Source organism: Gallinula chloropus (genome assembly GCF_964237585.1).
Source record: "Gallinula chloropus genome assembly, chromosome: 4".
NCBI classification, from domain to species: Eukaryota; Metazoa; Chordata; class Aves; order Gruiformes; family Rallidae; genus Gallinula; species Gallinula chloropus.
Genome location: NC_140088.1, coordinates 37,108,507 through 37,133,050, shown reverse-complemented (window position 1 = coordinate 37,133,050; position 24,544 = coordinate 37,108,507). Strand labels below are relative to the sequence as shown.

General features: G+C 67.5%; 6 protein-coding genes across 8 annotated transcripts; 5 read left to right on the top strand and 1 right to left on the bottom strand.

Moving 5' to 3' along the window:
* Positions 1-62: 62 nt before the first annotated feature.
* On the top strand, positions 63-3,064 carry MTCH2 (mitochondrial carrier 2). Its single transcript, XM_084263625.1, has 13 exons — positions 63-184; positions 273-357; positions 455-561; positions 693-719; positions 943-996; positions 1,092-1,149; positions 1,254-1,305; positions 1,406-1,465; positions 1,663-1,756; positions 1,876-1,923; positions 2,304-2,371; positions 2,713-2,788; positions 2,884-3,064. The coding sequence occupies exons 1-13, from the start codon at positions 98-100 to the stop codon at positions 2,968-2,970; spliced, it is 903 nt and encodes a 300-aa protein (XP_084119751.1). The 5' UTR covers positions 63-97; the 3' UTR covers positions 2,971-3,064.
* Positions 3,065-4,058: 994 nt separating this feature from the next.
* On the top strand, positions 4,059-5,508 carry NUDT8 (nudix hydrolase 8). Of its 2 annotated transcripts, none has more exons than XM_084262978.1 (4): positions 4,059-4,341; positions 4,407-4,539; positions 4,836-4,910; positions 5,019-5,508. In XM_084262978.1, exons 1-4 carry the CDS (start codon positions 4,127-4,129, stop codon positions 5,271-5,273), a joined length of 678 nt encoding a protein of 225 aa, XP_084119104.1. In that variant the 5' UTR covers positions 4,059-4,126; the 3' UTR covers positions 5,274-5,508. The 2 variants fall into 2 exon arrangements, with proteins under 2 accessions (XP_084119104.1, XP_084119103.1); XM_084262977.1 differs by having other exon boundaries at positions 4,833-4,910.
* A 345-nt stretch (positions 5,509-5,853) lies between these two features.
* NDUFV1 (NADH:ubiquinone oxidoreductase core subunit V1) lies at positions 5,854-8,273 on the bottom strand. The gene is made up of 10 exons (XM_084262680.1): positions 8,150-8,273; positions 7,973-8,055; positions 7,711-7,881; positions 7,438-7,621; positions 7,168-7,357; positions 6,770-6,982; positions 6,524-6,690; positions 6,372-6,453; positions 6,144-6,289; positions 5,854-6,056 (listed from the first exon to the last, which is right to left on the bottom strand). The coding sequence occupies exons 1-10, from the start codon at positions 8,201-8,203 to the stop codon at positions 5,973-5,975; spliced, it is 1,374 nt and encodes a 457-aa protein (XP_084118806.1). The 5' UTR covers positions 8,204-8,273; the 3' UTR covers positions 5,854-5,972.
* Positions 8,274-8,802: 529 nt separating this feature from the next.
* Positions 8,803-10,753, top strand: CABP2 (calcium binding protein 2; the record flags this gene model as incomplete). Of its 2 annotated transcripts, none has more annotated exons than XM_084263474.1 (7): positions 8,803-9,060; positions 9,560-9,715; positions 9,862-9,892; positions 9,977-10,111; positions 10,227-10,336; positions 10,451-10,598; positions 10,674-10,753. In XM_084263474.1, 7 exons carry the CDS (start codon positions 8,803-8,805, stop codon positions 10,697-10,699), a joined length of 864 nt encoding a protein of 287 aa, XP_084119600.1. In that variant the 3' UTR covers positions 10,700-10,753. The 2 variants fall into 2 exon arrangements, with proteins under 2 accessions (XP_084119600.1, XP_084119601.1); XM_084263475.1 differs by lacking the exon at positions 8,803-9,060 and adding an exon at positions 9,176-9,451.
* A 1,158-nt stretch (positions 10,754-11,911) lies between these two features.
* Positions 11,912-13,055, top strand: CDK2AP2 (cyclin dependent kinase 2 associated protein 2). The gene is made up of 4 exons (XM_084263995.1): positions 11,912-12,264; positions 12,391-12,491; positions 12,578-12,710; positions 12,834-13,055. Exons 1-4 carry the CDS (start codon positions 12,174-12,176, stop codon positions 12,899-12,901), a joined length of 393 nt encoding a protein of 130 aa, XP_084120121.1. The 5' UTR covers positions 11,912-12,173; the 3' UTR covers positions 12,902-13,055.
* Positions 13,056-13,406: 351 nt separating this feature from the next.
* On the top strand, positions 13,407-24,401 carry PITPNM1 (phosphatidylinositol transfer protein membrane associated 1). Its single transcript, XM_084263854.1, has 24 exons — positions 13,407-13,486; positions 13,736-13,831; positions 14,627-14,841; positions 14,924-15,045; positions 17,390-17,611; positions 17,722-18,036; positions 18,243-18,338; positions 18,457-18,564; positions 18,676-18,737; positions 18,815-19,059; positions 19,343-19,532; positions 19,664-19,771; positions 19,905-20,053; positions 20,344-20,525; positions 20,944-21,114; positions 21,321-21,470; positions 21,553-21,701; positions 21,781-21,891; positions 22,072-22,188; positions 22,352-22,500; positions 22,594-22,743; positions 23,062-23,245; positions 23,429-23,557; positions 23,679-24,401. Exons 2-24 carry the CDS (start codon positions 13,754-13,756, stop codon positions 23,943-23,945), a joined length of 3,669 nt encoding a protein of 1,222 aa, XP_084119980.1. The 5' UTR covers positions 13,407-13,486; positions 13,736-13,753; the 3' UTR covers positions 23,946-24,401.
* Positions 24,402-24,544: the final 143 nt, after the last annotated feature.

The following is a 24,544-nucleotide window of genomic DNA, read 5'->3' as shown; positions in this document are numbered from 1 at the left end:
GGCGAGCGGCCGGAAGCGGGCGGCGGGCGCGCCGGAAGCACCGGGCAGCGGAAGCAGCGGCAGCGACGGCGGTGTCCTTCTGGGCCCGGGCGGCGCCATGGCGGACGCGGCTTCGCAGGTGCTGCTGGGCTCGGGGCTGACCGTGCTCTCGCAGCCCCTCATGTACGTGAAGGTGCTGGTGCAGGTAAGGAGGGCGGGTGGCGAGGGGATGGGGAGCCGGGGGGTGGGGGCGCGCCCCGGGCCCGGCTGCAGGCTGCCTGTCCCCGCTGCAGGTGGGTTACGAGCCGCTGCCGCCCACCCTGGGCCGGAACGTTTTCGGGCGCCAGGTCTACCAGCTGCCTGGGTTCTTCGCGTACGGTGAGTCTGGCCCCGGCGGCGGGACCGGTTTCCCCGCGGGGCCGGGGGGCTGCGGGGTGTGCTCTGCGCGGCGTGACGGGGCCCCTGCCGTCCCCAGCCAAGCACATCGTGAAGGTCGACGGAAGAGCTGGACTCTTCAAAGGCCTCGCCCCCCGCCTCTGCTCCAGCGCCATCGGCACCGTTGTGCACAACAAAGTCCTGCAGGTACAGGGGAGGCCCCAAGAGCCTCGGGGTGGGGGGGCTCAGGCCCAGGAGCAGGGTATGGGGACACCCCACATCTCACCGCATTGGCCGGACCCACCCTGGCCACACTGACTCTGTCTTTTCCTCCTCAGCGGTACCAGGAGGCCAAGCAGGATGAGGTAGGTGCAGTGCCGCTTCCTCTGGTGCATCTTTCCCTCTATCCCTACCCTGCGTCCCCAGGGCTGTGGGAAGAGGCAGCCCGGCACTCTGTGCTGTCCCCAGGGAGAATCTTGGGGTACAGAGGGCTCTGGTGGAGGGCACGGGTCCCTTTGGGGGCTTACAGTGTCTTTTAGGAGAGGGGGGTGCTGCTATTCCTTGTCTGATGCTTCTTCTCTTGGCCAGCCTGGAACCACCAAGAAGGAATCCGTGTCCTCCCTGGAGCAGGTCCTTAAGGAGGTGAGGAAGAGGAGGAGGAGGGCGCTGGGTGTCAGCCTAGTGCCCTGAGACCCGCCCCAGCCCCCTCCACCCCCTGACAGCCCGTTTCTCCCTAGACCTCCCGAGAGATGGTCGCTCGCTCTGCGGCCACGTTCATCACCCACCCCTTTCACGGTAGGTGCTCCCCCCGCCTCCCCTTTCCTACCCCTGTAGCAGGCGCACAGGCCTGGTGACGGGTGCTCGTCGCTCCCGCGTCACCCGCCTGTCTCTGCCCGCAGTGATCACCCTGCGCTGCATGGTGCAGTTCATCGGCCGGGAGACCAAGTACAGGTAGGGGGGCTGCTGGGGGTGCTGGGGCTGCAGCAGTGGGGGCTCCCTGCCCACGGGGCCTCATCTGACCGTGATGCTCTCCTCTTCCTCCCTGGCCCAGTGGTACACTAAGCGCCTTCACCACGATTTACCGAGAAGAGGGCATCCTGGGCTTCTTTGCGTGAGTGCCGTGCACCGGGGCCTTGGGTTGGGGCCAGGGGGTGGGGGGGAGCAGGGCTTCTCCCCCAAAATCCGTGAGCCTCGCTCAGGCGTTGCCCCTTGTTTTGGGTCTCTCTGGCAGCTCCCCTCTGAGCCTGCGTCCTTTTGCTCAGCCAGGGTGGGGGGAGTTCACTCTTCACCTGGCTGCTTCTCTTTCAGCGGCCTCATCCCCCGGCTCCTCGGGGACATCCTTTCGCTGTGGCTCTGCAACATGCTGGCCTACCTCATCAACACATACGCGCTGGAGAATGGGGTACGGGCTCTGTGCCCCACTTTGGAGGGGGGGGGAAAGGGTCTCTCAGGGGACAGAGCCCCCGTCAGGGTGGCGGCACAGCTCCGTAGGGGTTGAAGGTGCCTTTTCTCCTCCCCCAGGTCTCAACCATGACTGAGATGAAGAGCTATTCCCAAGCAGTCACTGGAGTGAGTACAACCCCTGTGCCCATGCATGACACTGTCCCCATGCAGGGAGGGTGAAGAGAATTGACTCTTCCTCACTTTCCCTGGGGAACTGGTGTGCTCCCAGCATCCCACCAGGGTCGGGGAGCAGAGCTGAATGCTGTGCTGGGCTCTGGAGCAATTGGCTCACAGGAGAAGGAATGCTTTGTGGAGGTGGCATGTGGTCTTGCATGTCCTTGGGCTTGCTGCCTTGGCAAGGAGTCTGGGGGAGAAGGCTCCCCCTGCCCTGGGAGGGGGTCCCTGGGGATCTTTTTGGGTGTGTTATCCTCACGCTGAGGGAAATAAGGGGGGAATCCCTGTGGGGTTTGTGTGCTGCTGCTAACCAGCCCTGCTCCCCCTCACAGTTCTTTGCCAGCATGCTGACCTACCCCTTCGTGCTGGTCTCCAACCTGATGGCTGTGAATAACTGCGGGTGAGTCTGCCTTCTCTCCCACCCCCCGAGGTTGAGCCCATGCCAGGAGGGGCTGGCAGGGGGTGGGGGGCTGGCGGGGGTCAGAGGGCTGCCTCCCTCAGCAACGGCTCGACTCCCAGAACTGCCTTGCCAAAGCTCCTGTTTGCCAAAGAAGTTTCAAACTCACTGTGGGGTCGACCCCTCCTCTGGTAGCACTGTGGTGGGGGAGGGAGGAGCCCTGCCCTGAAAGGGCTGTTTTGGGGCAGGGGAGTCAGCCTAGCGTGGGGCTGCAGAAGAGACGGGTGCTGCCCTGTGAGTCTGGGTGGAAATAATTCCCTGTGGGTCTCCCCTCTGTTCCCCAGGCTGGCTGGGGGCCTCCTCCCTTTCGCACCCGCCTACTCCTCCTGGCTGGACTGCTGGAGCCAGCTGCACAGGGAGGTAAGTCGCGGGGGGGGGGTTTGTGGGGAGGGGGGCCCACCCCAGGATCATGAGAAGCCCTGAATCACCCGGTGGTGACTGTCTTCTCCTTCCAGGGCAACATGAGCCGAGGGAACAGCCTGTTTTTCCGCAAGGTGCCCGCAGGGAAGCGATACGTGTGGGAGGAGAGGAGGTTTCGTTGAAGCTGGGAGCAAGAGCAGAGTCGTGAAGCTGACGGGCTCTGGAGGCAAAGAATGACAGGAGGGGTGATTTCTATAAATGTTTTTTTTTAAATCATTTAATGCTGAGAGGTGAAGGCAGGTGTGTGAGAGTGTCTGTCCTGGGGCTGGGAGCTTCCTGGGCAGGGGGAACAGCTGGTCTCCGGCAATCTCTGCCCCCCATCCCACCACCATCTCTGGAACTCCCTATTTTTCACCTGACCCCTTTTCGTCAGCCCAGGGCCAGCCCAGACGCTTCTGGGTGCGGCTGCTCTCAGCCCCGTGAGATGTCATCATGCCTGTTCCTGGCCCCACTGGTGCCTCTGTCCCGAGGCTGCCTGGTCCCGCTGCGGCAGCACTCCCTCGGTTTGCTGGGATCGGGGGCCTGGAGCCTGGCCCCGGCCTTGGCCCCACTTCTGGATGTTTTGGCAGAAGAAATTCCCCCAGGAGGGAGCAGGGCCGGGACAATCGTCTCCTTAGGCGGAGCTCTGTGTTCTAAATAACTGTTGCACAAGTGTCACTGGCACAGGGGGGGGTGCGGGGGGGGGGGAGCCCCGGGGCGGGGAGGAGGGGGAGTTGGAAATCCCTTGTTAGCAGCTGGGGATAATTGTGGGGTGGGGGCTCGGGAGGAGAGCGGCTGCCTGAAGGCCTTGTGTGCCTCAGTTTCCCCTTCCTTGGGGTGTTGGGGGCAGAGAGCAAATCGCTGCTGCTGTTATCCCTCAATGTGTGGCACCCGTGGGAGTGTGGTAGCACAAGGGGGGGGGTGGGGGTGTTGCACACCTGGTTGTGCAGCTGGTGGGGGGGGGCTAACACCTAACCGGAGGCTGCACAGCTGGAAGGAGAGCAGCACACCCGGGGAGGGGGGGACTGCGCACCCCACAGCAGGGCCGCACAGCGGGCGGGGGGCATAAAGCTGGGAGGTGGGATGTACACCGGGGGAAGGGGTCGCACCCCCGGGGAAGGGGTTGTGCCTCTAGGAGGGGATCGACCCCCGGCGGGACCGTCCCACAGCCCTTGGCCAAGGCCTCCGGCACCACGGGGCGCCCGGGGGCGGAGTCGGGGAGGCGGAGCAGGGGGCGGCCGGTCCCGGACGTCCTTCCCGCCGTCCCTCCTCCCCTCCCCCCTCTCCCGTACCGGAGCCATGGCGGAGCCGGGTGCGGACGACGGCGGGGGGTTCCTGAGCAGCGGAAGCGAGCGGCGGTGCCGGGCGCGGCTGGCGGCAGCGGCGGGGCGGCGGGGGGCGGCGGCGGTGGCGGCGGCCGTGCTGGTGCCGCTGTGCTCGGTGCGCGGCCGCCCCGCTCTGCTCTTCACGCTGCGCTCCCGCCGCCTGGGCGGCCCCCACAGCGGCGACGTCAGGTACCGGCGGCGGGGACAGGGCACCGGGACCGGCCCGGCGCTAACGGCGCCGTTGCCTCTTGCAGCTTCCCCGGGGGGCGGCGGGACCCGGCGGACGGCGACGCAGTGGCCACGGCGCTGCGGGAGACGCGGGAGGAGCTGGGGCTGGAGCTGGGAGCCCCGAGCGTCTGGGGGCAGCTGCGGCCGCTGCCCGACCGGGTACCGGGGCAGGGGGTGGGAACCGGGGTGGGGTGCCGGGGACACCGGGGGATGGGGATGGAGTGGGTGCGGGGGGCCCGGAGCGGCCGTGGACACCGAGGGCAGGGCGGCCGGGACGCGGCGGTGCCGGGTGCCAGGGTCACGGGGCTCCGGCTGCGGAGGGCGTTGGGTGCCGGGCGGGGCCGGGTCGGGTGCGGGGGGGGGGGTCATGGTGCGCCGGTGACACCTTGCGGGGTGGGGAGGAAGGGGTCGGGGTGCGCGCCGTGCCCGCCGCTGGCTGACACACCTTCCAGCAGGGCCTGATGGTGGCTCCCATCGTGGCTAACCTGGGGGCCTTGGAGGACTTGACGCTGACCCCCAACCCCGACGAGGTGGGTGACCCCGCGTCGGCTGGGGGGGTTGGTTGAGGGGAGGAGGAGGTGGTGGGCTAAACACCCCCTTCCCCAGCTCCCCCAGCCCCACAGTGTGTGTGCCAACAGGTGGAGGAGGTGTTCACCATGCCCCTGGCTCACCTCCTGCGGGAGGAGAACCAGGGCTACACCCACTTCCGCACTGCTGGACGCTACGGCTACACCCTGCCCGTGTTCCTCAACGGCCCCCACAAGGTGTGGGGGCTCACGGCCATCATCACCGAGCTGACCCTGGAGCTGCTGGCGCCCGGCCGCTACCGCAGGAAGACCCACGTGCCGCCACGCAGCCCTTCGGCCCGGCACCTCGAGGAGAGCTCTGCCTGATGCAGGGATGCAGGAGGGGACTGACGGGCTGTACAGGTGAAGCGCTCCCCAGCCTCAGCTCTGCACCCAGATGGTGACCTCACTGCGCCCACAGAGACAGGCAGGAGGGGGCTGCTGCTGAGACCGACCCTGTTGTCCCCCCTGCCACCATTGGTGCGCCACTGCCGCTGGGATCTGCATGGCCCCAGCTGCCATCAGACCCCAGGAGTGAGTTAGTAAAAGAGCCAAGTGTTGAACCACTCCTGGTGTGTGGATGGTGGTCAGTACTGGCACCATGGCACGGTGGGCACAAGCACCCACCCTGGCACTCGTACGGGCAGGTGCTGGCCCAGTGCCACTGCTGTGGGGGACAGGGAGCACGGCGTCCCAGGGGAGGGATGTGTGGCTGGGTGATAGCTGTGGCTGCACCGTGCTGCCCAGAGCACAACCTGGAAACTCATGGAAAGGCAGGATCTCCCCCTCACAGGGGTCCAAACCTCTGCTGTGTGATCCCCCAATTGCTGGGGATCTCCTCTCTGGGGAGGGCCCCTTCCCCCTGCTTCTACACCCACAGCCCCCTACCCCAGCAGGGAGAGGAGCCTTTGAGTGCAGCAACTTTATTGAGGACCCCCCAAGCTGCTACCAGAGTTGCTCTCCGCCCCCGGAGCAGGAAGCGGCAGGGCCACCGGCGCCACCAGCCCACGCTCCCCTGCCAGCTCCTTATGCCGATGCTGCTCGGGCTTTGGCCTCACCGTAGCGCCGCATCCTCTCCTCCAGCTCGGGTCGGAAGTGGCGGATGAGACCCTGCGCAAAGGGATGGAGTTCGTGGGGCAGAGGAAAGGCCACTGGGCTCCCCCCAGGCCCGCTCCCAGCCCCAAATCCCCCACCAACCTGCACGGGCCAGGCTGCACCATCCCCCAGGGCGCAGATAGTGTGGCCCTCAATCTGCTTGCTGATCTCCCACAGCGCATCGATCTCATCCACCTGTGCGTTGCCCTGCACGAACCGCGCCATGACCTTGTTCATCCAGTCGACACCTGTGGGGGGAGGAGGAAGGGCATGAGGGGCCTGCCCCCTGCCCCACAGACCCCGCCCCCCCACCAGCCCCCTCCCACTCACCTTCCCTGCACGGGGTGCACTGCCCACAGCTCTCGTGCTTGTAAAACTCAATGAGGCGAGCAATGGCTTTAATGACATCAGTCTGGGGAGGGAGAGGAGTGTGAGGGCCCTGCCGCGTTGCAGGGGTACGGGGAGGGGGGATCCTTCCTTACCGATTTGTCCATGACAATGACGGCGGCTGTGCCAAGCCCGCTCTGCGCCTGCACCAGGGAATCGAAGTCCATCAGCACGGTCTCGCACACCGACTTGGGCAGCAGCGGCGTGGAGGAGCCCCCAGGGATGACAGCCAGCAGGTTGTCCCAGCCCCCACGGACACCCCCTGCCAGAGACAGGGGTGGTGACAGGACGGGCTGAGCCGAGACCAGTGCTGATCTCGTGTGGCATCTCGCGGCGCTTACCGGCGTGCTTCTCGATGAGCTCCTTCAGTGGCACCGACATCTCCTCCTCCACGGTGCAGGGGGTGTTGACGTGACCCGAGATGTTGAAGAGCTTTGTCCCCGAGTTGCGCTCCCGCCCAAAGCCGGCAAACCAGGCGCCACCACGCCGGCAGATGGTGGGGGCCACCGCCACCGTCTCCACGTTGGCCACCGTGGTGGGGCAGCCGAAGACACCTGGAAGCAGTGGGAGCTCTCAACAGCTGCCTTGTCCCTGCGATGGGACGGCAGCCCGAGGACAAGTGGCTTTGCCCAGTCACTGCCATTTTCTCCTGCTCTCTTGCGTGGCAGCTGGGAATGAAAGCTTGTGCCACCGCAAGCCGGTGGCGGGGGGAGCAAAGCGGGGAGGGCCGGGGCCTTACCCACGTCGGCAGGGAAAGGGGGCTTCAGGCGCGGTTTGCCCTGCTTGCCCTCGATCGACTCGATCAGCGCTGTCTCCTCCCCACAGATGTATGCTCCGGCGCCCCTCACCACAAAGACATCAAAGGCGTACCCCGAGCCGCAGGCATCCCGCCCCAGCAGCCCGGCCTCGTAGGCCTCCCGAATGGCCACCTGCAGTGGGGAGGGACAGGTGGGTCTGGGCGCTCTCGCCCTCGGTGGGTCGTGGTTCCCCCTCCATCCCACCCCCTCACCTGTAGGTTGGAGGCCTCGTTGTAGAACTCGCCGCGGATGTAGATGTAGGCAGCGCGGGCGCCCATGGCGCGTCCTGCCACCAGGCAGCCCTCCACCAGCTTGTGGGGGTCGTGGCGCATGATCTCCCGGTCCTTACACGTGCCCGGCTCCCCCTCATCTGCGTTCACCACCAGGTACTTGGGTCTGGGAGAGGGGGGGGGTGGAGATGGGCGGTATCAGCACCGGGCTCCCCGCGGGGGAGGGAGCGGTGGTGGTGCCCATACCGGTCTCACCTGCCATCCGGTGGTTTGTTCATGAAGCTCCACTTGAGGCCGGTGGGGAAACCGGCGCCGCCGCGGCCCCGCAGCCCCGAAGCCTTGATCTCGCCGAGGATCCAGTCCACCCCCTTGAGCAGGATCTCCTTCGTCTTGTACCAGTCGCCGCGGCGCAGGGCGCCCTGCAGCCTAGGGCACAGCGCGGCCGCTGGCACCGGGCGGGGGGGGCAGCGCGCCGGGACTCCCCCCGCCCGCCGCCCGCCCCCCGCCCGGGACTCACCGCCAGTCGTGCCGCCCGTAGAGGTTGGTGAAGATCCGGTCCTCGTCCCGCAGCGACCCGAACTGCGTCTTCTTGGGCGCCGTCTGCGGGGACACGCGGGATCAGCAACGCTGACACCGGTACCGGTACCGGTACCGCTGCGCCCGCCCCGTTCTCCCCGCCCCCCCCCCCGCTCACCGAGAAGGAGGCGGCGGGCAGGCGCCGCAGCGCCAGCAGCTGCCGGGCAGCCATGGCGGGGCGAGGCGGCACCGGGCCCACCGTCACCTTCAGGCGCCCCCGCAGCGTCGCGACCCGGTGACGTTGGCGGCGGCGCCGCTGCTGCTGCGGGGAGGGAGGGAGGGGGGGGCGTGGTCACGAAACGGGGCGTGGCCCCGACAAGAGGAGGGCGTGGCCAGGGCTGGCGCCGCGCCCGCGCGGCCACGTGCCCCGGCGACCGGGCGCGGGTCGGGTTTCGGCGCTGAAACCGGAGGCGCCCGGCCCGCCGCCCCCCGGGGCGCCCCGCGCCGACCCCCGCAGCGCCCCGGGGGGGCCGGCTCCGCTCTGACCCCCGCAGCGCCCGGGTGGTGTGGGGGGGCCGCAGCGCTCCCCGCCGCCCCCCCCCACCGTCCCACGAAGCGCCCAACGCCCCTGGGCGGGTTCCGCTGTGCCCCGGCGCATCCCCCGGTTGGGAGCCACGTTCCTTCCCCCCCCCGCCGGCGGTGGCTTCGTCCCGGCGAGGCGGTGGGGTCGGGACGGGCCCCAGGGGATCCGATTTCCCTCCCGCCCGGCCCCGGGGGTGGTGAGAGGGAGCGGGGGCCGTCGGCGAGCGGTGGGACGGGGTGGCCGGCAGCATGTTCTTCCTCTTCCGCGGGCCCCAGCGGCGGGGAACCGGCAGCCCCGCGCCCCCCGCCTGCCGGGGCACCTCCCGCCCCCGTGGCCCTGGAAAGCGTGGCGGCCGCCGGCTCCGGACGGCCCTGCAGCTCGGGGGGCTGGCGTGTCCCGGCAGCTCGGGGAGCTGGGGCCGGCCCAGCCAAGGTGGTGCGTCCCCCGTGGAGGGTCGGCGGGCCGCCGAGGAGCCGGGGCCCCGGCTGCGCCCCGCTTTTGGGCAGGTAACCGGCGGCAGGGGAGAGGGGCTGGGCTACGGCGGGGCCGTCGGGCGCCGGGGAGGGGTGGGCGGCCCGAGTGACCCCACGGGGAGGCTGGGGGCCGGGGAACAGCTGGGCGGCTCCCCACATCTGGAGCAGGGCGGCCGATCAGGGAATAATCCGGGGGATTATGCATGTGCGCGGGCGCGGCGCCCCCCCGCCTGCCCTGCATATCCCCAGATATTCCATAAAAACCTCAAATCCCCGCGCAGCCACGGCCGCGATTGCACCCCCCCGGCCGCGGCGCCCAGGCCTGTGCCAGCCGGCCCCCCGGGGCCAGGCATGCCCTGCGGCGCTGGGGCGGCCCCCGGCCATGGGCAACTGCACCAAGACCCCTGAGCGGAGGCTCCCCAAGGTAAGGCCGGCCATGGAGGCGGGAGGAGGGCAGTGGATGTAGCCCCGGCTCGGTGACATTCCCCCCCCCCCGACAGCCACTCGCCGCTGACGCCTGCTCTACCCACAGGATGGGAAGCCACGCTCCGGCACCCCGGGCCCCGGTGACCCCGAGGAAGCAGCGGAGGTGGCGCAGTCCCCCCCGCTGCAGAACTACTCAGTGCTGCAGGGGCTGGTGGGGCCGGCCTGCATCTTCCTGCGGCAGAGCATCGCCATCACCCAGCTGGTATGTGCCCACCCTCTCCCCATGCACCAGGTGTGCCTGCTGCACTGGGCACTGTGATCTCGGCTGCACCCCCTGAGTTAACAGGGGATTTAGGATCCCTGGAGAGGGGAGGGGTTCCATGGCTCTTCCCGCTTTCTTTTTCCCAGGACCGAGAGCTGCGGCCTGAAGAGATAGAAGGTGAGGTGCTGCCCGCCCTGGGGCAGGGGGTGGGTGTGAGCAGGGCGGTGCTGCGGTGCTGGTGGTGACACCACACTGTCCCAGAGCTGAAACAGGCCTTCCGGGAGTTCGACAAGGACCGCGACGGGTACATCAGCTACAAGGACCTGGGCGAGTGCATGCGGACCATGGGCTACATGCCCACCGAGATGGAGCTCATTGAGCTGTCCCAGCAGATCAGTATGTGGTGGGACATGGGAGGGGGGTATGATCTCTGCCCCCCAGCAGCCGGGCATGTCCCTCTCCCCGGTGATTCCTCCCCTCAACCTGGTGACACCCCCTTTTTCTGCCGCAGCTGGGGGCAAGGTGGATTTTGATGATTTTGTGGAGCTGATGGGCCCCAAGATGCTGGCAGAGACAGCAGACATGATTGGGATCAAAGAGTTGCGCGACGCATTCCGTGAGGTGAGGGGACAGGGGGGACAGTGGCACAGCCCAGGCGCGGGCAGGCTGGCAAGCTGCTGGCAAGCTGCCGGCACACCAAGCACGGTAGTTGCCAATGGGGTGCTCGTTGTGCAGTTCGACACCAACGGGGACGGGCAGATCAGCATGGCGGAGCTGCGGGAAGCCATGCGCAAGCTGCTGGGGCAGCAGCTCAACTATCGGGAGGTGGATGAGATCCTCAAGGACGTGGATCTCAACGGCGATGGCCTGGTGGACTTCGAAGGTAGGGGCTGGGAGCAGGGCTGGGAACATCACTGGCTTTATTTGGGGTGTTCTGTACGTGTTCTCTCCCGGGCAGAGTTCGTGCGGATGATGTCGCGCTGAGGGCGGTGCGTGCCAACACGGGACCCAGGCCCTTGTCGTGCCTTATGAAGAGGAGAGGGCCACCACGGAGGAGATGCCTGGCTCCAGCTGCTGCGGATGGGGCCGTGCTGGCGCAGCTGCGGCGCCCAAACTCCGGGGCAAGACCCTCACTTCTTCAGTGACTCACCCTCAGCTGCACGCCTGCCTGGCTGCTGAGGTCCAACCACAGTGTGGGGCACTGGGGCCAGCGCCGGGCCCCTTTGCGGCACGGACCCAGCCAGGCTTCGACCGCTCTTATCCTGATCTCTGCTCTCTCCTGCAGCATCCCCTCCCCCTCCAACCTCAAAGAAGTTGTCCTCCCACCCTCCACCCTTCCTTCTGAGCCCTAGATCCAAGGCCGAGCCCCTCGCCTTGACCCCGGCTCCCTCCACACTGTGCTGGCATAACCCACTTCACCCTATGGTGTAACCCACTGCCCGTCCCCCGTTAGCCGCAGTTGGAGTTCACACCTCCCGCAGACCCTGCTCTGTCCCGCCCCACGCGGGTGCGCCATCCCTCTCCTTCCCAGGCTGCCGCGGGCCCTCACGGATGCTCTGTCCAACCCCCAGCGCAGGGGGCTCCTCGGGGCTTGGGCACCCTGGCGGAAAGAAACTGGGAATAAAGCGTCACCCTCCTCCGCCCGGGAGAGGCGTTGCGGGCAGGGCTGCTGCTGGCACCCTACTTGTGTGGGCTCCCTGCGGGGCCACTTGGGGTAATCCTCGTGCCCCGAGGTGCGCTCCCACCTCGGGGGGTGGGCGGGGGTGGGGCCTGTGCCCCCTGCGCGGCCCCAGCGGGGTTTGGGGTTTGTCCCTTTGCCCTGGGGAAATGCGGGACTCCTCTCCAGCCTGGCTTCGGCCTCTCCCGAGGGAGAGCTCAGCCGCCGCCGCAGCCGGTTGTAACCCCCTGCCAGTCACCGGCCGCGTCTCCCCACGGCAGGAGCCCCGTAGGCCCTGCGGGGAGCCGGGAGCCCCAGTACCGGGAGCGCCCTCGCCTGCGCCGCCCCGGGGACGGGCGGGCCCCGCTCCGCTCCGCGCCGCCCTGAGGCGCGGAAGACAGCGGGGGAGCGGGAGCAAGGGGGGGGGGGGGGGCGGGGCGGGGCGGACGCCGCGTGTCTCCACGGTGACGGGATTGGGGGAAGATGCGGCGGCGCGGTGACGTCGGCGGCGGCGTCGCGCGCATGCGTCATCAAGGCGAGCGGCCGTGCCGGCGAGAGGGGGAGGAAGGAGTGGGGAGAGGCCGGATCGGGTCAGGCCAGGCCGCGCCGCCGTGGGCCCCGAAGCGGTACCGTGCCGGAGCCACCGCGCTCCGCCGCCTCCCGCCCGGGCCGGGTCCGCGGGGCTGAGCTGAGCTGAGTTGCGGCGGGAAGCGGCGGCACCACCGGCGGGGCGAGCGCGGGGGCCGCCAGCCGACCCCCGCCGCGCTCCAGGGAGCCGGGAGCGGCGGGCGGCCGTCGGGGATGTCCTACAAGCCCATCGCTCCCGCCCCTGCTACCCCCGGAGCCGCCAGTGCCAGCCCTGCCCCGCCGGGGCCTGGGGCACCGCCCGCCGGTGAGAGCAACCCCCGGTCACCGCGGGGGCAGGAAGGCGCTGGGGGGGAGGGGGGGGGACACGCGGGCGGTTTGCCGGGCGCGGGGGGGAGCCAGCGTGCAAGCGGTGACCTTTCGTTCCCCGCAGCCACGAGCGTCCCGTCGCCCTCCGGCTCCGTCCCCGGCGCCGCCGCCCCTTTCCGGCCGCTCTTCAATGACTTCGGGCCGCCGTCCATGGGTTACGTGCAGGTGAGGCGAGGGGCGGCGGGCGGCGGGGCCGGGGGCGGCGGGGCTGGCTCTCAGCTCTCCGTCCACCCGCGTCCCCCCCCGCACAGGCGATGAAGCCCCCCGGGGCGCAGGGCTCGCAGAGCACCTACACCGATCTGCTCTCCGTCATCGAGGAGATGGGGAAGGAGATCCGGCCCACCTACGCCGGCAGCAAGAGCGCCATGGAGCGGCTGAAGCGGGGTAGGGGCGGCGGGGGGGACACGCACACAGCCACCTCGGCCGGGCCCCGGTGCCACATGTCCGGGGAGCCCCGGCCCCACGGAGGAGGCTGACGCCGGGTGTCCCTTCTGCTTCTCCCCGCAGGCATCATCCACGCCCGGGCGCTGGTCAGGGAGTGCCTGGCAGAGACAGAGCGAAATGCCCGCACGTAACGGCTGCTGTCACCCGGGACGCCCCCGGGACCCCCGGTGTCCCTGCCCCGCCGGCGGCGGAGGGGGGGGGGGGGTGTCACCGCGCTGCCCGCGCCTGCGGCGCGCTCTGCTCTTTATAAACGTGTGTTTTTATAAATAAAGGACGTCGTTGGGACTCCGCCTCCGGCCGCGTCGCTTGGGGGGGGGGGAAGGAAGGGGGGAGTCTCGGTGGGAACGCGTTACCGGTACTGGGGGTGTCAGCGCCCCCAGGGGCTGGGGCTGGCAATTGGGACACACCGGGGGGGGGCCGGGCCTGGCGCCGCGGGGCTGCGAGGGGGCTGTGCCCGGGGCAGTCCCGGGGCTGTGCCGGGGAACGTCCCCCCGGGCCTGGCGGTGGCTGCGCCCCTGCCCGCAGGAGGGGCGGGGGGGCGGGAGTGGGGGCGGTGGGAAGCGGCGGGACCGGTCCCGGCACACGCGGAGCGCCCGTGAAGCAGCGCTCGCCTCCTTCCTGTGTCTGACGTCACGCCCCCCTCCCTACGTCACGGCCGTCTCCGTGGGGACAGGCTGTGATGTCACGAGCCGAGGGGCCGTTTCGGAGCAGCGCAGGTTCGGCGGGGCCGGGGCACGGAGGAGCGGGGGGGGGGGCGGGCGGCACGGGGGGCGAAGGGAGCCGAGAGGAGCCGAGGGGAACCGAAGGCGGGCGGGGCCGAGCGGGCGGGGGGCGCGCGTTGCCATGGGAGCGGGGCGGGCCCAGCAGCCTCGCAGCGGGCTCCGGGCCGGGCCGGACCGGGCCTGGGCGAACCCAACTGAACCGGGCCGCGCCGCGCCGGGCCGGACTAACGGCCGCCCCCGCAGGCGCTGCCCCCCGCCGCCATGCTCATCAAGGAATACCACATCCTGCTGCCCATGAGCCTGGAGGAGTACCAGGTGGCCCAGCTCTATATGATCCAGGTGGGGACGCGGGGCTGAGCCCGGCGGGCTGGGGGCTGCGGGGGACTGGGCCCGGGGGGCTGTGGGGGACTGAGCCCGGGGGTTTAGCCCGGGGGTTTAGCCCGGGGGACTTGTGGGGGACTGAGCCCAGGGTCTGGGGTCTGTGGGGGGTTGAGCCTGGGGGGCTGTGGGAGGCTGAGCCCAGGCTCTGGGGGCTTCGGGGGGCTGAACTTAGGGGGGCTATGGGAGTCTCTGCTCGGGGTCTGGGGGCTGTGGGAGGCTGAGCCCGGGGGGCTGAGCATGGGGGCTGTGCACTGTGGGGCTGAACATGGGGGCTGTGCACTGTGGGGCTGAACATGGGGGCTGCCAGGGGCTGTGGGGCTGAGCTCGGTGGGCTGAGGACTGTGAGGGGCTGTGGGGCTGAGCATGGGGGCTGCCGGGGTCTGTGGGGCTGAGCCTGTGGAGCTGGGGACTGGGGGGGGCTGCAGAGGGCTGTGGGGCTGAGCCCAGGGCCTGTGGGGGGCTGTGGGGAGCTGAGGGCTGCAGGGAGCTGTGGGGCTACACACAAAGCCTGGGGGTTGCGGGGTCCTGCAGCTGCCCCCAAGGGTTTGGCAGGGTGTGGGGGGGTCTCACTGAGGTTTGGGTGGGTTTGAGGACATGGACCTGAGGGCTGGGGGATGTGGGAGGGCAGAGAGGAGAGGATGGGGACCTGGGGACCTGTGAGGTGCTGGACTTTTGGGGTATGTGGGCCTCAGGATTAGGGGATGCTGGGTGGTGGTGGGGGGGGCTGTGCTCACGCAGCAGCTCCCCCCGCAGAAGAAGAGCCGGGAGGAGTCAAGCGGCGAGGGCAGCGGCGTGGAGATCCTGGCCAACCGCCCCTACAGCGACGGTCCCGGTGGCAGCGGCCAGTACACCCACAAGATCTACCACGTGGGCTCCCACATCCCCAGCTGGTTTCGGGCGCTGCTCCCCAAGGCTGCGCTGCAGGTAGAAGAGGAGTCCTGGAATGCCTATCCGTACACCCGTACCAGGTGGGCCCCAGCAGGGTTTCGGGGTGGGCTGTGGGGCTGACCCTGCTGCCCGGGCTTAGCTCTGTCCCCACCCGTCCCTCAGGTACACCTGCCCCTTTGTGGAGAAGTTCTCCATCGAGATTGAGACGTACTACCGGCCGGACGCAGGCCAGCAGACGAACGTCTTCAACCTGAGCGCGGCTGAGAAGAGGCAGAGGATTTTGGGTGTGTAGGGTTGCCGTGAGGCCGGTTCAGGCGCCGGGCAGGACCCCATGCCCGCCGGGGTTCCCACGCGGCGCTCCCCGGGCCGGGTACGTGGGTGTGCCGCGGCGCCCGAAGGGTTCAGGTTCTTTGCCAGCGTTGGCAATGTGTTCGGCTTTGCTCTCCTTGCTGGCCCTTGTGTTCTGGGGACAGTGATGGGGGAACCCTGGCAGGGGTAGGCGCCTGCACCCCAAGCTTCCTGCCCTGAGCTTCCCGCCACCTCCCTTGGCAGCGCTGCTAAACCAGAGCCTGCATTAAAGGTGTTTTGGGGGGAGATTTTGCCCTCTGCCTTCTTCCCTCGCCTGTACACTTGCTTGCAGCTCCCCACCACCCGCTGTCAGCCTGCTCCTCTCCCCCTCTGTGTCCCAGCCCTTTCTCCATGCGGTTTGGCATAGCTTTGCCCACCTCAGCCCCTCTCCAGGGGGTATGTGGAATCCGTGCCAGGCTCCTGCGAGGCATTTCAGCTCAGCTGGGGGGAGCTCGAAATGTGCACCCCCATTGCCCCACCCCCTGTCCTGCTTCCCCTGCTCCCCAGGGCTTTGCTCCAGATCGTTCTCCGGGTCCATGCACCCCCAGCTGCTGCTTGCCAGGGGGATGGGTGGGCAGAGCCAGGAGCCTGGGGTGGGATTCTTCCCTTGCTGGTGGGTTTGGCGCTGGCTCCTGTGGCCTCCCTTTCCCGGTGGTGTTGAGCTAGTTGTTTTAGGTGCCAGAGTGCAGAGCGTGACGTGCTGCCTCTTAAAATGGAGGCCTAAAATAGGCACTCGGAGGAAATGATTCATCTGACCTATTTCTCTCATTGGTTCTCGTGGCACTAGGGATGTCCGGCCGGGATGCCAGCAGCTTGGGCCAGGCAGGGGGGACAAATTCTGCTCCTGTCACCGCTGGGTAGCAAGCGGGACGTGGCGCTGTGCCTGCCGCCCTGCCCAGTCTCCCCAGCCCCACGGGCTTTCGGCACAGCACACCCATGTTTTGGGTGGCTGCTGCCGAGGTGGGACCAGCCCCGATGTGGTGCCCGCGGGGATTTCCTTTGCCAGCTCCTGCTCTCTGCCCTCTGTGCCAGATTTAAACCCCGTCTCGTGTTTCAAAGGGCAGCAGAGCAAACAGCTGCCCTCTGGGCTTCCTGGGTGAGCCGTGGGGCATAACCCGCCTCCTTGATCCCAGTGGTAAAAGCAAAGGGACCCGGCGGTTGCCATGCTGCCGGGAGCTGCTTGAGCTTGGCAGGTCTGGTTCCCAGCTCTTTGTGCCACCACGTGATGGGTCAACCTGAGGGGTGCTGATTTAGGGGCCCATGTTTGCTGTGCAGTTCTGGTGCTGTTTTCTCACCCCATGGCGTGTTTGGGGGAGCTGCAGCGTGTTGTGTTTTGGCAGCTGGCCCTGGGAAAAGCCCCTCTTGCAGTGCTCCTGGCCTGTGGCTGCCCCATGCTCTCTGAGACCTTCCTCCCCCACAGTTTTGTTGTGTATTCTTAGCCTGAGCTGGAGCGGGGAGACAGTGGGCATCTCGGTGGGGCTCAAACATAGAGCCTGGGGACAGACCGGGGTTGGCTCTGTGGGAAGGCCCCGGAGGGCAGCGGGGTGCCCTGGGAGCCCCCAAACAGGGGGCTATCAGGAGCTGGCTGGAGACAGGGGTGAAGCAGCCAAACCGTGGGGGACTTTGTGCAGGGTTGAACCCAGACAGTCCCCCAGGGTCTGCTGAATCGTGTTTTCCTGGGTGTCATCCGTGGCCGCCTGCCCCAGTTTTGGGGACCCTCTCTGTATGGGGAGAGATGTGGCTGTCCCAACCCCCAGCTTAATGTGGGGGGGCTCCTCCTGGGTCATGGGGTGACGTTGCTGTGCTCCATGTCTTGTCGTTGAGGGATCCTCTGAGGGTCTGGGGAGGGGAAGGGGATTGGCGGTGGGGGGTGCAGCTGCACTGCGCCACTCAATCCAGCTGTCCTCGTCACCAGCCTCCACGTCCCCTGGGGTCGCCGGGGCCGCTCTCCCAGCTGCCAAATCTCCCAGCTAATGCGCGTATGTGTGTCAGCCCCGGCTCTTCGCACGCTCCGCCGCCTCCATGTCCCCCTCCTGCAGCTGTGCCGCTCCCCGGGGCGTTGGATCAGGCCCTGCGCAGGGACAGGATGGGACCTGTTATGAGTTTGATGTCATACCTGCGAGATAGGGAGTGTTTGCTGCTGTCCCTGTCGGACACTTGGCCTGTGGGGATAAATTGATGGATGCCCACTCTGATTTCTTTCTCCCCAAGGAGAGCTCCCACCCGCCCGTGTCCCCTCGCTGGGCGCTGCGGGGTGACAACCACTGTTCCCCTCCCCAGACACCATCGACATCGTGCGTGACCCCATCTCCCCCGGGGAATACAAGGCAGAGGAGGACCCCAAGCTCTACCACTCGGCCAAGACAGGCCGGGGCCCGCTGGGGGATGACTGGCTGGAGGTGGCTGCCGGCGGGCCCCTGATGTGTGCCTACAAGCTCTGCAAGGTGGAGTTCCGCTACTGGGGGATGCAGTCCAAAATTGAGCAGTTCATCCATGATGTGGGTGAGTGTGAGGAAGCAGCAGCCGGGAGCCCGCTCCCTTGCTGGCACCTTGGGTTTGGGGAGCCCCCTGGGGTCACGCCGGGTTCGTTTTTACCCACCCATTGGTCACAGGGCTGCGGAAGGTGATGCTGCGCGCCCATCGCCAGGCTTGGTGCTGGCAGGATGAGTGGACAGACCTGACGATGGAAGACATCCGGCAGCTGGAGGAGGAGACGGCACGGATGCTGGCGCAGAAGATGGCCAAATGCGGGGATGCCGAGGAGCCCCCTGCTGCTGGGCCCAGCCCCGAGGGGCGACTGGAGCCAGGGGGTGCCAGTGGGCAAGAGGGGCCTGAGGCGCAAGGAGTGGCCGATGCGTCCCCTGATGACAGCTTTGCCAAGCAGTGGTCCACATCTTCCCGGTCCTCCTACTCTTCCCAGCATGGAGGTGAGAGACCAGGTCCTTCCTGGGTGGGACAGGGGCCCCCAGCACCCCAGGCTGCTGCTGTGCTCCACAGGAGATGTCTTGGGGGACCCTTGCTTCCCTGGGTCACCTAGGGGTGGAGAGGGGAGCTGGGTCTGGGTGGAGCCATGGCGCAGGAGTAGGGGTCTCACCTTGGGGGGCTCTGGGTGCTGACCCCGTGCCGGTGGCAGTGGGGGTGTCTCCTCAGAGCCTGTCTGAGTGGCGGATGCAGAACATCGCCCGTGACTCCGAGAACAGCTCTGAAGAGGAGTTTTTTGATGCCCATGGTATGTGGTGCAGCCCTGGGGCTCAGTGTACCAGCCTGGGCCACCTAGGGGTGGATGCTTGATGGGTGTGGGTCTCAGGGTGCTCCCCCCACCCATGGCCCCCTCCATGCCGCTGCAGAGGACCTGTCCGACAGCGACGAGGTCTTTGCGAAGGAGATGACGAAGTGGAGCTCCAACGATTTCTTGGACACGTTGGAGCGGCCAGCGGAGCTGGACGAGGCGCTGGGTGAGTGCCAGGGGGGCTGCGGCCCCCAACCCCAGTGTGTGGGTGTCCTGGGAGGGGTCTGAGCCCTGCCTGGACACCCCAGCCGGGCTCACCGAGGCCGTGTGTTCGCAGGGGATGGAGCCAGTGTGTCCAAGGCGGATGGTGAAGGATTGGGGGTGTCCAGTTTCCCCGAGGTGTGTGTGCTGCTCGTGTCTTCCCTCAGGCTGTGCCCCCAGCGCCGGCACCGACAGCAGCACTGTCCTTCCCGCAGGGTGGCTCAGCGGAGAGCACGGCGCAGGCGTGCCGGATCCACGCCCTCTTCCTCATCCTCCACAGCGGCAACATCCTGGACCAGGGGGCGGGCGAGCCAGGCTCCAAGCAGGCGGATGTGCAGACGTTGGCGGCCACCTTCGATGCCGTCACCCGCGTCCACTTCCCCGAGGCGCTGGGGCACGTGGCGCTGCGCCTGGTCCCCTGCCCACCCATCTGCGCTGCCGCCTATACTCTTGTCTCCAAGTATGGATGGCAGTGCTGGGGCCCGCGTACCGCGCGAGGAGGGGGCTATGTGTCTGTGTGTCCCTCCCGACCCCCCGGAGGGCCATCCCAGAGCTGTGGGAACTGGGGCGGTGGTGGCTTCAGAGGGGGGCTTCCCTTCCCCTGCTGCAGCACCCAGGGCAAGCAATGGGATGGGGATGCTGCCTGGTGTGGTGTCTCGGGACGAGCAAGAGTCATGAGATGGGGTGGGGACACCAAGGTGGCCCCCGTGCATCCTCCCCCTGCCGTGTCCCCCCTCCTCCAGGCTCAGCCCCTACAGCCACGACAGGGACAGCCTGTCCAGCAGCCAGGACCACATCCCGCTTGCAGCTCTTCCACTGCTGGCCACCTCCTCAGGGAGCTACCAGCATGCCGTGAGTGCCGTCATCGCGCGCGCCAACCAGGCGTACAGCGCCTTCCTGCACTCTGGGGAGGGGACCGGCTTCTGCGGCCAGGTGAGAGGGGATCTGATGAGGGGAGCTCTGCTCCGGGCTGTGGCTGGCGCTACATCGCTTCTCCCCCGTTCTGAGGGCTTGAGGGGGCTCCATCCTTCCCTGCCCCCAGCATGGGTGCATGCTCTCCGCAGGTGGTGCTGCTGGGGGACTGCGTCGGCGGCATCCTGGGCTTTGACGCGCTCTGCCAGAGCCGGGTGGGCTCAGGGGGCAGCCGCAGCAGCAGCCGTCGCGGCAGCCTGGTGAGTGCCAGTGCCCTGCGACCCACCGGGGCTAGGGGGGTGGGAAGGGGCTCGGCATCCCCTGGGGGCAGGGTCGGCAGGGGTGTCAGTGGGGGCTTTTAAGCAGTGGCTGGGTGCTCGTTGCCTCTTGCAGAGCACGGAGCCCATCTCCCCTGAGCTGTGCAGCGGCAGGGATCCCCTGGCCGATGGGTCGGATGGAGCAGCAGTGCTGGGCCCGGAGCCGGGGATGCAGCAGCCTTGCTGGGAGCCAGGGAACAGCCACCAGCATGGCTCCTCGTGCAGGTGAGAGTGAAGGGGACGGCCAGCAGTGCTGTGGCCCGTCCCCATGAGAGCGCTAGTGACCTCCTGACTAATTTTGTGCTTTATGGAAAGGGCGAGGTTCCCGTCTGCACCAGCTTGGGAAGGAGCATTGCATGGGGGCATCCTGCCCCAGGGATGCCTTGCTGGAGCTCCCCTGCTTCCAGCAGCTCCTCCGGGCTCACGGGGCTATGCTGGGCACAGCCTTGTCCCCCGGGCTGGTGGGAGCGGGACGATGCCATCCCTCCCCATGCCCACTGGCCCTGCTGTCCCAGCCCGCAGGCCGGCGAGGCTGTGCTGGAAGCAGAGGCGCTGCGAAGTGGCACCGCAGCGCTGGACGGGGCAGCGGAAGGTGCCGGCACCTGCCTCAACTTTAAGGTATCCGGCTTCTTCCTCTTTGGCTCCCCGCTGGGGCTGGTGCTCGCGCTGCGCAAGACCGTCATGCCTGCTCTGGATGGTGAGGATCCCCTGCCAGCCGCGGTGCTAGAGCCCTTGTCCCCAAATCACACTCCCTCCCTCTCCCCCCCTGCTACCCCGGCAAGCCTGACACCTTCCCCAACCCTGCCCCTGGGATGTCCCCAAAGAGCCTTGCTTGGGTGTCAGCCCCTTACACGCCCAGCCCTGGCTGTGCACGTGTTGTTGCGGGCCCGAGCATCCCCCTCCCTGCTCTGTGCCAGCCCCAGCCGGTCCCCCAGCTGTCACCAGCATCCTGGGTTGTCCCTCCAGCCTTTCCTGTGCCAGGTCCCAATTTCCTTGGCTGCGCCGCCCCATCCCCTGCTCCTCTCTGTGCTGGCTGAGCATCCCTGACTTTCCCTCCCTCCCTGCTCCATCCCTGACCCTCTCCCTCCATCTCTGCCCCCCGATCTCTGCTCCAGTGGCCCAGCTGCGTCCTGCCTGCGAGCAGATCTACAACCTCTTCCATGCTGCCGACCCCTGCGCCTCTCGCCTGGAGCCCCTCCTGGCCAAGGCCTTCCACGCTGTCCCGCCGCTCAGCGTGCCGCGCTACCAGAAGTACCCCCTGGGTGATGGCACCTCCTCCCTGCTGGGTGAGCAGCTCCCGTGCCAGGCTAGTCCCACGTACCCCAGGGTGCATTATAGGCTCAGGTGTCATGCCAGGGCACGTAGAGCACCGACAGCGCTGTAGGAGCCTGTCCACGGTGCTCACCCCTTTCGGGCTTTGCTGGGGAGGAGTCCCAGGGTACTTGGTGTCCCTGGCGGAACTCTGGGTATCCTCATCCATCTCTCGCTGCAGCGGAGGCCCTGCAGATGCACTCTGCCCTGTTCCTGCCAGAGGTTGATATGGCTGCACCCCCCACCCCCACCGGCAGCTTCGGGGGCTTCTGGAGGGGCAGTGAGCTGGGGGAGCCCCCCACTCCCGCAAGCACCAGCGAAGTCGTCAAGAGTAAGTGTCGGCCCTGCCTGCACTGGCACCTCAGGATGCACGGCAAGGTCCAGGGAGGGATTCATTCGGCTTCTCCCCACAGTCCTGGAGCGTTGGTGGGGCCCGAAGCGCATCGATTACTCACTGTACTGCCCCGATGCCCTGACTGCCTTCCCCACCATCACCCTGCCCCACCTCTTCCACGCCAGCTACTGGGAGTCTTCTGACGTGGTGGCCTTCATCCTGCGCCAGGTACAGTGGGCATGGCAGGGCGGGTAGCACAGCTCACCAGGGCTGGTGGAGGCTGAGCCATGGCTGTGCCATGCTGCAGGTGATGGAGAAGGAGGGACCGCAGCCGGCAGAGAGCGAGGAGAGCTCTATCTACAGCCCCGCCATCCCCCGGGAGAAGTGGCAGCGCAAGCGCACCCAAGTGAAGATCCGGGTCCGTGCACCCTGGCTGGCGGGAGCCTGACCCTTGGCCAGGGCAGCGTCCCAGCCAGCCCTGGCCGTGGGGTGATGTGGCTGGGAACATTACTGCCAGGATGATGCTGGGAGGGTCCCATGGGCCGTTGGGCCCCTGGGTGCTGGCGCGGGCTGCTGAGCTCCCCCCGTGTCCCTGCAGAACGTGACAGCCAACCACCGGGCCAGCGATGTGATTGTGTGCGAGGGCAAAGCGCAGGTCCTCAGCGGGCGCTTCATGTACGGACCGCTGGATGTGGTGACACTGACCGGGGAGAAGGTACTGCAGGGCTCTGGGAGGGGACACGAGGCTGGTGTCACCTGTGGAGCAAGGGGTGCGGTGAACAGGACCCCGTGGGATGGGGGGAGAGGGTCACAGGGGCCTGAGGACACAGCGGGACCTGGGGGGTTTGGCCCATGCTCCACCCTGTCCCCTTTCCCAGGTGGACATCTACATCATGACGCAGCCGCTGTCAGGGAAGTGGCTGTACTACGGCACCGAGGTGACAAGTGGCAGCGGGCGCCTGACTTTCACCATCCCTCCGGAAAAGGCTCTGGCCATCGGCATCTACCCCGTGCGCATGGTGGTCAGGTGAGCTGCAGGTGTGCGGTGCTGCCCCAGCTCCTCCCCCAGCCCTTTCGGCAGCGGTCAGAGGGTGCTGAGCCTCCCCACTCTCCCGTCAAGGGGGGACCACAGCTATGCTGAGGCGTATCTGACGGTGGTGGCCCGGGGCACTGAGTCCGTCGTGTTCAGCATTGATGGATCCTTCACCGCCAGCGTCTCCATCATGGGCAGTGACCCCAAAGTGCGGGCAGGGGCTGTTGACGTTGTACGGTAGGTGTCATTTTTGAGGTGGGGACAACTTGATTGGGGAAGTCGGACTGTCAGTGTGGGCTGCCCTCCCAGGGGATGAATCGAGGGGGGGAATCTCCTGCCACCCCCTCACCCAGGGGGTTTTCACAGTGGAAGGGCATTCCGCTCCCAGTTTCAGCCCCGAAGTCTGCCGTGATACCTACCCCCAGCTCTGCTGCACGTTTGGCTTGCCTGAAATCCCCAGGGGCGAGGGAGGTTTTGGTGGCTACATCCACATGCGATGTCTTGGGAGATGGATACCCACCCAGGCTCCTGCCCCTGATGCTTGTCCCCTCCCAGGCACTGGCAGGACTTGGGCTACATGATCATCTATGTGACGGGACGCCCCGACATGCAGAAGCATCGTGTGGTGGCCTGGCTCTCCCAGCACAACTTCCCCCATGGCGTTGTCTCCTTCTGCGACGGGCTTACCCATGACCCCCTGCGCCAGAAAGCCGCCTTCCTCCAGAGCCTGCGCACAGAGGTGGGGACAGGGCCGCTGCAGCATGGGGATGCGGGACTGAGCAGGGTGGAGGGGCAGAGGGGCAGCACCTGCCTGCAGACATTGCGACTGTCCCTTGTGAATCGAGGGTGCCCTGGTCACCTGGGGACGTGTGTCCCTGTGGGAAGGGTTGCTCCCTGTCCCAATGCTCTTGTCTGTGGGCAGGCGGAGATCACCATCGTTGCCGGCTACGGCTCCACCAAGGATGTCTCAGTCTACAGCTCGCTGGGGCTTGCGCCGGCGCAGATCTACATCGTTGGCCGCGCCGTTAAGAAGTTCCACAACCAGTGCCAGGTACGGTGGAGGGCCTGGGACTGGGCCGGGGCAGCAGTGGGATGATGGCTGACTCTACCGGGGCAAAGGGACCCCGCCATGGCCAAAGGCCACTGACTCAGGCCCCCTGTGTGTCCCACAGTTCCTATCCGAGGGTTATGTCGCCCACCTGGCTCAGCTGGAGGCAGCAGCCCTAGCCCACTCGCCCAAGGGACCCCCACGGCCTGTGCTAGGCAAAGGCACCTATGGCTGCCCGGCCCCCGTAGACTTCCTCCGCAAGCAGAGCCAGCTCCTGCGCTCACGGGGCTCCAGCCAAGCCGAGCGGGAAGGGGGACCCCCACCAGCACCCCCAGGCCTGCCCCGGGCCAAGCCCCGCAGCGTCAGCCTCAAGCTGGAGGGTGAGGAGTGAGGGCAGCACGGCCACCGCCTCCCCTCCCCACTGCTGCAGCCTCTGTTTCCCGCCCCAGTGTTCCTGGGGCCAGAACCCACCATGAAGCTGTGGGCCAAGAGCAAGGAGATGAAGGCGCTGGGTCCCCAGAGACCACAGGACCCCGGGGTCAGCACTTTGAGCCATGCTGGGGGCTGGAGCTGTCCCCTCAGGGCTGAGCTGCCCCTGCTGCCCCCCAGCTCTGCCTTCCCCCAGTCCTGTGGGGCCCAGGGGAGCTGGGGTGCTGCCCCCTCAGCTCGTCCATCCCTGGGTGGCGTGCTTGAGGGGGTTGGGTCATGGCTTTGCCCCTGGGTGAGCAGCACCTCCCTGCTCCCCACCTATTTATTTCCCTTCAGTGTTGCCGGCCGCGGGGCAGGGACAGGCCGGGATTCAAAAGCAGTTCCTCTGTTCTCTTCGTTTTGGTGTGAAATAAACCAATGTAAAGATGAGGTGCTGGGGTCTGTGTGATCACTCTGTACCTGCCTGCTGGCCCCGGACCTGGTGTCATGCAGGGAGGTGGCCTTGGGGCCCAGCAGTGAGGTCTCAAGGAATTCGGGACACATCCTGGGGGATAAAACTCT